The 13,656-nt window shown below is 38.1% G+C and overlaps 1 protein-coding gene across 3 annotated transcripts in view; it reads right to left on the bottom strand.

Annotated features, from left to right (window-relative positions):
- Window positions 1-13,656, bottom strand: part of LOC111867096 (serine/threonine-protein phosphatase 4 regulatory subunit 4) — an 80,483-nt gene that overhangs the window by 51,278 nt on the left and 15,549 nt on the right. For all 3 annotated transcript variants that reach the window (XM_023856600.2, XM_023856599.2, XM_023856601.2), the window contains exons 3-4: window positions 7,269-7,413; window positions 2,327-2,400 (exon numbers count right to left, since the gene is read on the bottom strand). In XM_023856600.2, the coding sequence (XP_023712368.1) occupies window positions 2,327-2,400; window positions 7,269-7,413 (219 nt within the window). The remainder of the gene's footprint in view (window positions 1-2,326; window positions 2,401-7,268; window positions 7,414-13,656) is intronic.

Here is a 13,656-nt window from a genome sequence, read left to right as displayed (position 1 = left end):
GAACATGCTGGAAGGGGTCCACCTCGCCATCAATGGCCCAGGGGTCGAACCCCTGCCGTTTTATCGGAGATATCTCGATTATAGGAGGCCAAACTACATCACTGGCCGACTTCCTCTACTTCGCAATTGAGGTGTCGTGTGTGCTTTTCGCGTGGGAAACGAAGAACCGTCTAGACAATGTGCGTGAAGTGCGACGTCGGACCCTGGATTTCCAGATGTTTCCAAGATTTCGACACGAAGCCAACTTCCGTTAGACGACGCAGGTAGGAAGAGAGACAACTTATAAAGCTGGTGACCAAAAATCGTGTAAGTAGAAAAAGAATTTATAACTTAAAATTAGATTTTAAAAAGCCGGCCGCACGCGTGGACTGCGCGACGACATATGGCGTCATTCGTCCCCTTGACTTTATTTTCATGATGCCATATGGTGTCGCTCGGCTCTTAAAGGTTAAGTTATTTACACCAAACAACTTTAATCACTGCTGCACTTGAACTACCAACAGGCTGACTGCAAAAGGTGAACACAACTGCAAGTGTTCGGACTCAAAATGAGGCCACTTTCCAAACTTTCTGTAAGAGGTACAGTATCTCCATACATTCTGGAACATAACACTACTTAAACAAATCATCCCTCTAGGAATATAAGATTGCAAGATATCAAAAAATAAATGTAAATGAACGAAACAGCAGCAGACATGAATTGTTTCTTGCACTACACAGAACCTGTCTTGGTCTCTTAAGAACCAACTGACATACAGGAAATGAGATCACTAGATGAAAAGATCCAGTATATAAGAAGTGCTATCAATATTTAAATTAACAGTGACAAATTAATACATTAACATTTTATATGTACCACATTTCATACGCAAACTACATAGTCAACTTGTGTACAGCTTTCTAAACAGGCTTTGTCCACACTCCAAATAACATAACATGTTCCCAACAGGAGAATAGTTCTGTCCTTGGCTGTGCATAACAAGGTAAATGATTGTTATTTACTATAATTCATTAGCTGAACTGTATGAGTTAAGACATTAGACTTTTAGCAAATGACCTGCATTTTGCTGAGTCAGAGCTTCTCTCCTGAGTAACCAACTTTTATCCTAAATTAAATTAAATCTTTATCCTTCAGACAGCATAGTTACAAATGTAAAAGCTGTCACATGTGCAAGTACAGGAAAATTATTATGGTATTAAAACATAACATAACATACACACATACATAGTGACAAACTATTTTCAATCTCTATCTCTCTCATGCGCACACACACACGTATATATATATACCGTGTGAATTTACATCAATAATCAGTGTTCAGCTCTTTCATCAGTCATAAGATCTACAGAGCCATATTCTAGAGTGTGTTAAAAGCATACAATTTCAGATACCATACAGGGTACTGAAAGATTAAACCTTTTACATTTTAATACCACTGCTATCAAAAACATACATGTCACCATATAAATGTTGTGTGTTAAGATATGGATCAATGTCAACATTTTGTTATTTTCCACATTCCTACAAAATTTCCTTAATAAAACCCACATACGTTTCAGAGAATTCTCTTCACAAATTCACACAGAAATAATGTCAGTTCAGTTGAAAACAAGAAGTTAGAAGTAGCATCTTGAGTTCTCTTATGGAGAACTCAAGTTTCAAATAAATTACACAGTTCATGTCTGCAGTTTAGTCAGAAGACAGATGTACAATCACACCACATCACTAATAGGGTTTCAAAGAAGGAATACTGTTCCTTTGCAACATTAAAGACATGCTACTCCCAGGATCTGTAAGTTCTTAATCAGTTAATGTGATTTGCAGAGATTTCAATTCATGAAATTTTAAAATACTTATGCTTATATGAAACTAATTAATCTCAACAATTCAGTAGTTCAAGGATTCCCATTTTAAACAAGCTTACAACTCAAACACAGTCTCCTGAATTTTTGTTATAACCTTTGTTAATATGATTAAATACTGCAGATAATTTACACCGACTTCAAATAAACACCAGTTTCGTTTAGCATGCAAAATGACTCGTATAGGTCTCCACAACTCTGTTCCATGAATAACTGAATTGCCTAAAACTGTTCACTGATTTTTACCAACAGTTCAAGCAACTTTACATTCAATTTAAATGGCTTAAGTTCTAAAATAAATCTTACACACTGATCTTAAGAACTGAAATTTTCTTAATTCATGTCATGGTTATTTCACTTGGACAAGTGAACAACATACTGGCAAAGATTTGCTACAGGAAAAAGTTTCTGCTCTGATTTTAAAACTACAAATCGTGAACTTGTAATTAATTACACCACTTACATCAGACTTGACGACAGTGGCAGGCAACAGATCTATCACATCCAACAAGGTTTCAAGCCACGCACTGGCTACCACTGCAACAGACAGACAAATTGCAAAGCATAAAAAAACTTGAAATCAAATTCGTACAAAAGATTTACAGGAAAAAATAATGAACAATTACATTTCTGTCTAGATAACCATAATTGGTTTTCAAGACATCTCCAGTGAATTACTTACTGTTTACTTAGTAGTTAGATCAAGAAATATGTCATTTGATACTGTTTCAATCACACATGTGAAAACATTTAGTGAAGACATGTAGAACATGTTCTTTCAACAACTGATTCAAGAGAACAAGGAGTTTACATCTAGTTTTGTTTCAAACTAGGGAAAAAAATAACCTGAAACACTTTACATGCCATGAACAGTGTTTGAAATTGATTTATGAAAAGTATAACCATACTGATGGTGTTCAAGGTTCAAAGACATACCAACTCCTGTGGACAATAAAAAACATTGTAGCAGCACAAGCAGAACAGGTAAAAATGCTGTATGTTTCTTTTGGCAAATATCATCATCTCAGAGAAACCTGTTGCCTATGCTTCTATGGCTGAAATGTGTGGGGTGAGAAATTGGTTCCCCCTGATGGTGTCCCTACTTTGATGTAGTGGAGGGGCTTGCATGGTCAAATGAGAGCTATGTCAGCGGTAGCATAGCTACTGGTAGGGCCACCCACGCCGGACAGGTCGAAGGGGATGACCCGGACTAAAAGAGATACCCTGGTCCTCCAGGTTGCGGGTTGGGAGAGGCTGACGACCTTTTACCATAAAAAAAATATAAATGTCTCAAAACCTGGAATCAAGCCTCGGAAACCTCATCAGAATGGAAGACAACAATTGGCAAAGAATATGGACTACTCTCTAGGTACATGGAATGTGAAAACCCTCAATAAACCAGGTGCCATGAAATCGGTACTAGAACAGATAGATAAGTACAATATGAAAATCACAGCCATACAGGAAATTAGATGGCTGGGTAAAGGAATCATGAACTTAAACAAACATACTATATGTTACAGTGGTAAAGCAGAAGGCAATAAGGAATTTGGTGTAGCGTTTGTAATAGAATGAGAATTTAAAAGTGCAATAATAGACTTTAAACCAATAAGTGAAAGAATTTGCACTTTGAGAATCAGAACAAAATTTTTCAATACGACGTTGATGAGAGTGCACGCACCTACAGAAGAAAAAGAAGATGAGATCAAAGACTATTTCTATCAACAAATGGAAGAGACATGATTCAATACCAAGTAATGACATAAATGTTATTTTAGGGGATCTTAACGCCAAAATAGGTAAAGAGAAGGAATACAGATGAGTAATTGGGACAGAAAGTTTACATGATAGAACCAACCATAATGGAATAAAATTAATAGATTTTGCAGAAAGCAAGAACTTTTACATGATACAACCAACCATAATGGAATAAAATTCATCGATTTTGCAGAAAGCAAGAACTTAATCATCAGCTCTACATACTTCCAGCACAAAAATATACATAAAAGAACATGGGCAGCACCAGATGGGGTAACCTTCAAACAAATATATCATGTCCTCATAGAGAAGCGATTTGCGATGAATACCCTGGATGTAAGAACATTAACAGGGGCCAACTGTGATAGTGATCATTACTTAGTACAGGTTAAATATAGATGTAAAATAAGTTGTCAAAGATCTAAGAAGTATGAGAAATGTAAGAAATTTAATACTGACAAAATTACGGAGAGTGATAAGAGAGAACCATTTCAAAATAAAATTAAAGAAATTAATGACAATAGAGCAAATAAAGAAGTAACAGTACAAGGGATATGGGTAGATTTTAAAACCGCAATAATTACAGAAGCCAAGAGGACTCTGGGATATCAGGAGAAAGAGGATAATAGAGAATGGTTCGACGAGTAATGTAGGGAGAGTATAAACCTCAAGAATAAGCAATATATGGAATATATGGAAAGATCAACAAGAGCAAGAAATGAGGCATATAAAGAAGCAAGAAGGAAAGCAGAAAAGATTTGCAGGAAAAAGAAACAGGCCTTTCTAAATGAGCAGTTGCCGCAAATGGAAGAAGACTTCAAAAATAACAAAACAAAAAATGCCTTTGGTCAGATCAAATATACTGTCACGTGTTGGGTGTGTCATGCGACAAATAACTTCACGTGGGTCTCGGATTCAGCGAATCTTTATTGGACACTCAATCTTACACACCTTACAATTGTTATCACTTCAACTGTATTCTGCGGCGGCTATCTTTCAACCGTCTTGTATGGCGACTAGGTTCCAACTGTCTTCTATGGCGACTAGGTTCCAGCTGTGTTCTTGCTGTCTGTAGCTCTCGGCTTATGTAGGTGTTCTGCGGACTCAGTCACCCCTCGCCAAGGTTCGATCTAACATGTTCGGCAATCCGTTGCTGCGGGAACGCTCTTTATACACTGGTAACAAGTTTCGTCTCAGCCGTTGTTACTCAACAGCTTTCTGTTGTTCATCTCCGGGGAAACACGTTCGTTGTTTCGGCACTGTCTACGCAACGGCCCACTGTTATTGCATTACCGTGGAAGTATCTACTCCAAACACGTTACAATATGAAAGAAGGTTTCAAACCAAAAACAGAATTTATCCGAGACAAAAAAGGATTCTAATAAATAATAAAACAGAGATTATGAATACATGGAAAGAATATTTTGAACAATTATTAAATCAAAATCAGAATATTGAAGATAACGAGGACAATGAAGAAGAAAATACAGACGATAGAGAAGGGGAAGAGGAAGAGATAATAGAGCCCCCAAGAAAGGAAGAAGTGGAAGAAGCATTAAAGGAACAAAAACTAAATAAAGCACCAGGAGATAACATACCAGCAGAATTATTGAAGGCAGGAGGACAAGAAGGAATAAGAGCACTCCACAGAATCATAAATAAAGTGTGGGAAGAAGAAAATATACCAGAAGATTGGGGAAAGAGCATTATATGTCCCACATTTAAAAAAGGGGATAAATTAACATGTAGTAACTATAGAGGTATATCGTTAGTATTGACAGCATATAAAATTTTAACAAGGATACTAAAAAAGAGACTGGATCCATATATAGAAAAAATAATAGGAGAATATCAATCAGGATTTTGACCCAGTAGGTCAACAATAGACAATTTATGTAAGTTTTGAGGTTTTCACGGCGATGACAATGAAGAAAGTCGTCTTCTGGGTGCCTAAACCCAGAAGACGACTTTCTTCAACAGGCAATTTATTCACCCTGAGACAAATAACGGAGAAATGCTGGGAATTTAATATAGATATTTACCTATGCTTCATAGATTTTAAACAAGCATATGATACAATAATAAGGAAGAAATTAAGGATGATTATGTCCACTTTTGGTATTCCAACAAAACTAAGTAGAATAATTAACTTAACCATGACAGAAACAATCAATCAAGTTAAAATTCAGAACCACTTAACAGAATGCTTTAAGACAAATCAAGGATTAAAACAGGGAGATAGTTTGGCACCATCACTATTTAATTTGGTATTGGAATTTATAGTGAGGAAATGTAATGTAGACACAAGGAAAACAACAGCGTATAAACAAACGCAAATAATGGCGTATGCGGATTATATTATTATAGTATGGAGATCCCTAAGAGCAATAAAGGAGACATATAAGAAATAAAAACCATAGAAAAACAACTGGCTTAGAGGTGAATGTAAATAAAACTAAAATGCTGATACAATCTAGAAGGAATCCAAGGCAAACTGGAGAAATTAACATGGAAGGGGACGGGATAGAAATAGTTGAAGACTTCATATATTTAGGATCAAAATTCCACAAAGATGGAGAGGAAACTCATGAACTAACAAGAAGAATAAAACTAGTGAATAATGCATATTTCTCGTTACTATCAGTTTTTAGATCAAAGGATATAGACTGAGTGATTAAAACAATGATAAGACTGGTGCTTTATTATGGATGTGAGGGTTGGACGCTAAACAAGAAAGAGGAATCAGTCATCAATTCATTCGAGAGGGAAATCCTAAGACAAATTTATGGATGAATAAAAGAGAATGGGATATGGAGAATAAGATACTCGTATAATAAAGAGTTATACAGATTATATAAGGAGCCAGAGATCTCAGTGATGATAAAGCTTAAAAGACTGCAATGGGCTGGGCATGCACAGAGAATAAATAAGTGTATCCCAAAGAAAATATTATATAGTACAATAGGCAGTAGGACACGTGCTGGGAAACCAAGAACTAGATGGATTGATGTGGCAGAAGATGCGAAGAAGTGAATGGGTGTAAGGAACATGAAGAGAGCAGGGCAGGACAGAGAGGAATGGAGGGGCTTGGTAAGGGAGGCCAAGGCCCGACATCGGGCTGTTGCGCCACAGAAGAACAAGAAGAGGAACTGGTTGCTTTATACAGGTAGCATACAAAGAGATGGTCACTCAGACCACTGGGAGAGAGAGAAGAAACTGAGGCCAGTCCAGGACAATAGGCCCCCCACATTCCTTACAACCTGCCTATATAAATCAACTGATTCCTCACTGTACACATGTCAACCCTGAAGGTGAAAGCAGAATGTTCCTTCAAAACATTTGTATCTGCCTACAAGACTGCAAGCTGTCACAACCCTGAAAACCACAATCAGAATAATCACCAAAGTGAAAACTAGAATATAAGTTCTACTTATATTTGTGAAGTTTTCTTGTACAAATTCAATTTTGACGTCTTATAAAATCTGTTCCTCTCTTTTGTAGACACGAAAAGTGCATCTTGAAAATACAAAACAGAATTTGATAAAAAGGCAATAAGAAACCATTATCCAAGTCTCTGATACTAATGGAATACAAAAGCAGTGAATAAATGTAGGTATATGTGAAAATGTATAACAACTTGTCAGCACCTGGATCTCTACTATCTATGGAAGACAAAATTCCCTGTAGGAAAGTCTGTGTGAAGGTGCGTGGATGAACCAATTTTTTCTCCAGGATCGTGAGGAAAGTGGAACTGGCAGCTAAATGGAACTCTGCACTTGCACTTGGTAAACCCTGAAACAGAAACACATTCATAAATTTACTCCCTGGCAATATATTACATGATTGCTGGATTATGTAAGACATTTTCTCATATTTGTACTTAATAGGATGGAAGTAAATTGGTGCTGGAGAAAAATGTATAATGAAGATTCATATAATTAGTACTCTTTGCCACACATAATTAAGATAATCAAACCATACAGGACGAAATGGGAGGGGCATGCAGCTTGCATGGAAGAAATCAGAAATACATACAAAATTTTATTTGGAAAACCTGAAGAGAAGAGACCTCTTAGAAAACTTAGGCTTCTGTCTTACTGCTAGTGGGGTGGGACTAAGTCCCTTGTACTACGGCCACTTCTGGCCTATTGTACCAGCCCCAGACGACAGGTGAGGGTGATTGTGGAGCAATTGGTGGAATGAAGATTGGTACGGTAAACTGAAGTACTCGTAGAAAACTTGCCCCAGCGCCACTTTGTCCACCACAAATCCTACTTGACCAGACCTGGGATCGAACTCGGACCACCGCGATGAGAAGCCAGTGACCAACTGCTTGAGCTATGGCGCGGCCAAACTTAGGCTTAGACAGGAGGGTAATACAGATATGGATCTTAAAGAATTATGGTGGGATGATGTGACCATAATTCATCTTGCTCAGCATAAAAGACCAACGGCAAGTTCTTGTAAGCACAGTAATGAACCTTCAGGTTCCACAAATGCATGTTATTTCTCAAATAGCTAAGCAACTACCACTTTCTTAAGGATGTTAGTTACAATGACTGATTGATTGATTGAGTGATTGATTGAATGAAACCTGAGAAGTTTGCTACTCCTGCAAGTTATCCACTAGCCATAACTGGTCTCATTTTCATAAAATCAGCAATCTCACAGCTTTTTTTTTTTTGCAGTTTATTTTATGATGCCTGAATATCTAGATTACATAGCACTGAATGGTAGGATGATTATGAATGATAAATTGGAAGACATTTGGAAGAAAGAGATCATGGCACAGTCAAGGTACTATTCTGGTAACTGTTTGGAGGAAATTATGAAAACAATGACAACCCTCAGTCAGGGTAGCTGGTGTCCTGGCAGAGATTTTAATTAAACACAGTCCAAAATCCAGTGAATAATGTTACTACACCAACCTGCTCAATATAAAATTATACTAACACACAGCAAACTTTATCTTGGCCACATGTTTCTCCACTATCTTGACCACCCCTTGTATTTCATGCTCTGGCTCTGTATATATGTTAACCTTGTCCTGCTTGCCACACATAATTTTTTTACCAGTCTGTACAAATTCAAATTCCTGCACCCATCTGTCCTCTGTGTGTACTACAACTGCCAAACACCTTCCTTCCATTTCGTTGTTACTGATACATCAATACTTAGCAATCCACTAAATGTTGAGAATGTTTAGTACAACTGTGATTAATTCAACTCCACATGAACTAGAATCGCCAGTTACGTTACATTACATTACATTACATTACATTGTCTTCCATGGATCCAAAGTTAGTCAAAGTGACTGTAGGATGCGGAATATGTCATATAAATACAAAACATATGTACAGTCTGAATGGAGTTCTCACACAAGAGAAACCAAGAATACACAGTGACTACACACAAGGCTATTCAAAGATACATAAGTTATTTTCTAGACAATAGGTATTCATCAACAGAGTAGAATAAATGTGTATTGAAGTATCAATTCAGTGCTATTTTAAATTGTGTCTTTTCATTCATAAGACCTTTGAGATCATATGACAGGTTATTAAAAATTTTGATCCCCGCATAATATGCGCTTTTCTGAAAACACGAGAGGTTAGCAGTTGGTTTATGAAGACAGTGTTTGTGTCTTGTGTTAACACTGTTTACATCCGCATTCATCTGAAAATGTTCTTCATTATGTGTAATGAAGTTTATTAATGAATATATATATATTCACAAGGAAAAGTTAATAATCTTAAATAGATCTCTACAGGAAATATGGGATTTGACACCCATCATGATTCTAACAATTTTCTTTTGCAATGTAAATACCATTTTATTGTCAGATGAATTACCCCAGAAAATTACTCCATACTTCTTTAAAGAGTGAAAGTAAGCAAAATAGACTGATTTGAGATTGTCAATGTTACTAATATGTAACATGAATCCAACGGCATAACATGCTCTACTTAGCTTTGGAATCAACTGATCAATATGGTTTTTCCAGTTCAAGTGATTATCAATTTGCAAGCCAAGGAATTTTGCATTTACTCCCTCTTCTATATATCTATATTATATCCTATGTTTAATGGATATTGTGGCGAGTTTTCTGTCATAAATTTTATTACATTTGTCTTTTCTAGGTTCAGGGACAGCTTGTTTGCAGAAAACCATTTACTTATTTGCGAAAGAACCTTGCTTGACAACATGAAGAAATCATCTAAATTTTTACCAGAAATTATATTATAGTTATTGATGAGGTCCTTAGTGTAGAAGGGAGGTCGTTTATATAAATTATGAAAAGCAAAGGCCCCAAAATTGACCCCCGTGGAACTCCATGTTTTATTATTCCCCAATTTGAGTAGGTACTTTGGATTGAATTTCATGATTTTATTTAAATCTTTTGTTTTCTATCTGTTAGGTAGGATCTGAACCAACATAATGTTGTCCCTTGAATGCCAAAAAAATGTAATTTAGTTAATAACATTTCATGATTTACAGTCAAAAGCCTTTGCCAAGTCACAGAATATTCCACCAACATGCATTTTTTTATTAACAGATTTCAACACACTGTCTGTTAATTTAAAGGTCGCATTTTCGATGGAAATTCCTTTCCTAAAGCCAAACTGTTCTGGTACTAGTATATTGTTACTCTGAAAATAATGGCTTAACCTATTGTGCATAACTTTTTCAAGTACTTTAGAGAAAGTAGTTAGCAGTGAAATTGGCCTGTAGTTTGACATACTAGTCTTGTCCCCTTTTTTATATAGTGGTCTTACTGAAATCTTAAGACAATCAGGAAGGATTCCTGTGGACAGTGAGTGATTACAGATGTGAGTTAGTGGGCTACTGATTAGAGATGAACAAACTTTTGAAATTTTATTTGTTATTCCACCATAACCTGAAGATTTTTTTTTTTTGAGGGAATGTATTATACTTTTCATATGAGTTTCAGTGGTTGGAAGAGGCCGCATCACAGCTCAAGAGGTTACTCGCTGGCTTCTCACCACGGTGGCCCGGGTTCGATCCCGGGTCTGGTAAAGTGGGATCTGTGGTGGACAAAGTGGCACTGGGACAGGTTTTCTCCCAGTACTTCTGTTTCCCCTGCCAATCCTCATTCCACCATATTCTCCATCATAATCACCCAGGGCAGGCTACAATAGGCCAATCAGTGGCCGCCTTGCCAAGTGGACCCAGCTGGACTCCACCCCCCACTAAGCAAATTCAGTAATTGGAATGGTTTTAATACCAGGGAATTTTCTAGGAAATGCCTCTCTTAAAAATGAAATGACATTATCTCCCACTTCTTGATGCAAGTTTAGAGTTTCTGTAACTGTTAGGAAAAAAGTATTGAAGGAATCTGCAATTTCTCTTGGGTCCTCAACTTTTCATCATTTATAAGGAGAGACGGTATCTGTTCAGTCAGATGTGATTTTCCTCTTCCATGTTTTATTATATTCCACGATTTTTTTATCTGATTATTCGATTTTGCTATAAGCCCCAGTAATGCTGCCTTTTAGTCTCTTTTATAACTCTACTCAGAATTTTGCAATACCTTATGTAGTATGCTCTCATGTAGGGATTATTACTGCTCCTGCTGTCTACATACAGACGCCTTTTATGTTTACAAGATATTTTTATTCCTTGTGTAATCCAGTGGTTTTTTATTCTACTTACACTTTTATTCTGCATAGGAAAACTGGCTTCAAAGATATTTATAAAAATATGTAAAAAAAGTTAAACTTATAATTTGTATCCTTATTTTTTAAAACAGGTTCCCATGTGTGACGTCGGCTCCTGCCCGTGGTCTGTGTGCGCACTTCTCCCCTCTACTTTCTCTACTGTCCCCTTCTCTCCTTCCCCTTCCGAGCCGACTTAGCGGCCTAACGTGTGGAGCTAGGGGCTCTTGGCTCTCCAACCGTCGATGGGGTAGGTTGTTCTCGTTTCGGACCACCGGTCGAGGTCATCCTCGACCGTCTAAATTAATTTCTCTACATAGTATTCTATCTTAGAACAGCGAACTCTGCAATCATTCTCATACAGGTATTTACATTATGTTTGTATTCTTTCTTTATTAATATATTATATTTATTCTTTGTTAATATTTGATTTGGTTATTTCTGTTTGGGTATTTCCGCCTTGCTGATTTCTTTGTCCTCCCCTGCTCGCCCTGTCCTGTGATCACGTGAACCTATACGCAACCTGGAGTATCCTCTGTAGGGTACCTACGCTTCAAAAAGTGGTAGCAGAGCGTGGTTCTGCTTCAAAAAGTGGTAGCAGAGCGTGGTTGCGTTCTCATGGTTTCGCTCTCATGGTTATGTTTTCATGGTTGTGTTCTCGTGGTTGGGTTCATGTCCATGGTTTGTTCCACGTCCGTGGCTTGGTTAAGTGAAAACAGGGTGGGACGGAACTGTGGTTTAGACGGTCGTAGTCGCTTGTTATAGTGGTTGGTTGCTTTTGTAGCACGCATTGTTAGCGTGGCTATGTGGTCAACGTAATTTCCTCTGAGAGTCTGGTTAGAATTCGTAATGTGTTTGCACGCAGTCCTAGCGTGGGTTGCCCTGTTATGGTGGTTCGGTTTGTTTGTGTAGGGCACTTGGGTAGGTTATATGGGACTTGTTGACCTGGTTGTGACTCTCTTGTTAATATAATTGTTTCGTGTCTATTTCGTCAGCAGCATTATGGAATCACAAACTATCGTACCCGAATGTTTGCATAAGGATGAGTTAGCGTATGAGTTGGAGGTCCGTGGTATAAATACGGAAGGTTTAAATGTTGCGGATTTGCGATCTCTTTTCCGTAAGTCACGCGAAGTAGAAGAAAACCTTGACGCGTGTACTAATTCTGATATCTTTCTGGCCCCTAATAAAGTGGTAACATTTTGCTATGATCGTTTTCAGCAGATTAAGAATTTGGTGGAGAACACAGACTGTTCTTCCATTGGTCTTGATTTTCCTCGTTACCTCCATCGGTTGCGACATGTCGGTACCCGGCTACGTCATCTATTGCAGTTGGGCAAACTCGCACCAGATGTGCGGGCGGACATGGTAAATTTCCAGGAAGAAGTACAACAGTATATGCAGTACATGATTGCACAGGTAGATTCCTTGCAGAAGAGTCACGCTTCAGGGGATCAGCCTGCTGCTGTTTCCTTTCTCAAGGTTCAGGGTGCCGCTCCGTCCGACTTTAATAGTGCGGAACTTCAGAGCGGAATGCATTTGACTGTCCCTAAGCTCACTCCTGATACGTGTTTACCTTCTCAGGCGCAGCCACTATCCCCTAGCCAGGGGGTACCTCCGGTGGTTAATTACGATTCGAGTACTTTGGGAGGCTCTCTCCGTTTTGCGGACTTGCCTAATCCTGTACACAAAATGCTCGAAAGTCTTCATGTTACTGACGGACTCATTGTATCGGAGTTGATTGAGTTCCTACGAGCTTTAGTACGTCTGCGATTAATGGCACCTGCGTTCCGTATTTCTACGGCGCAGATATTGCAAATTCTATATGGATTTGCTAAGGGCCCATTGGCATCCAAGATCTTGGCCGCTATACATTCTGGTGATACGCTTGATGCTTTTCACGAACATTTATTAGCTTTCTTCATTCCGCCCCGTACAATGTTGCCATTGTTGAACGCCGACTATTACCGACGGCAAAGGAAGGATGAGCCGCTCGCTGTCTATGTTGCAGACATTAAAGAGATAGCCGCCGTTTTTCGTCAGGATGTCGATCAGTCCGCTGTGGTCCGCAATATTCTCGATGGATTGCATCCATATCAGAGGAGCTGTTTAGTGTTCAGTGACAAGCCGCATAGTTATGCCGATTTGGATAATATGTGCGTGTATGCTCATAATGTTGAGAGTAAGGGTTATAATGTAGGTAATGATCTTCCTACACACCCTGTAGCGTCTAACTCGGCTCGATCGGGTCGTTCTGGCAATCCAGTATCTCGAGCTGCCTCAGTAGTCTGTTTTCGTTGTAAGAAAGCAGGACATACTCGTCGGGACTGTCATACGAATCTACAATCTACTCTTACAT

The sequence above is a fragment of the Cryptotermes secundus genome, unplaced genomic scaffold, assembly GCF_002891405.2.
Source record: "Cryptotermes secundus unplaced genomic scaffold, Csec_1.0 scaffold205, whole genome shotgun sequence".
NCBI lineage: Eukaryota > Metazoa > Arthropoda > Insecta > Blattodea > Kalotermitidae > Cryptotermes > Cryptotermes secundus.
Note: the sequence above shows the minus strand (reverse complement) of the source record. Positions and strands in the feature narration are given on the sequence as shown.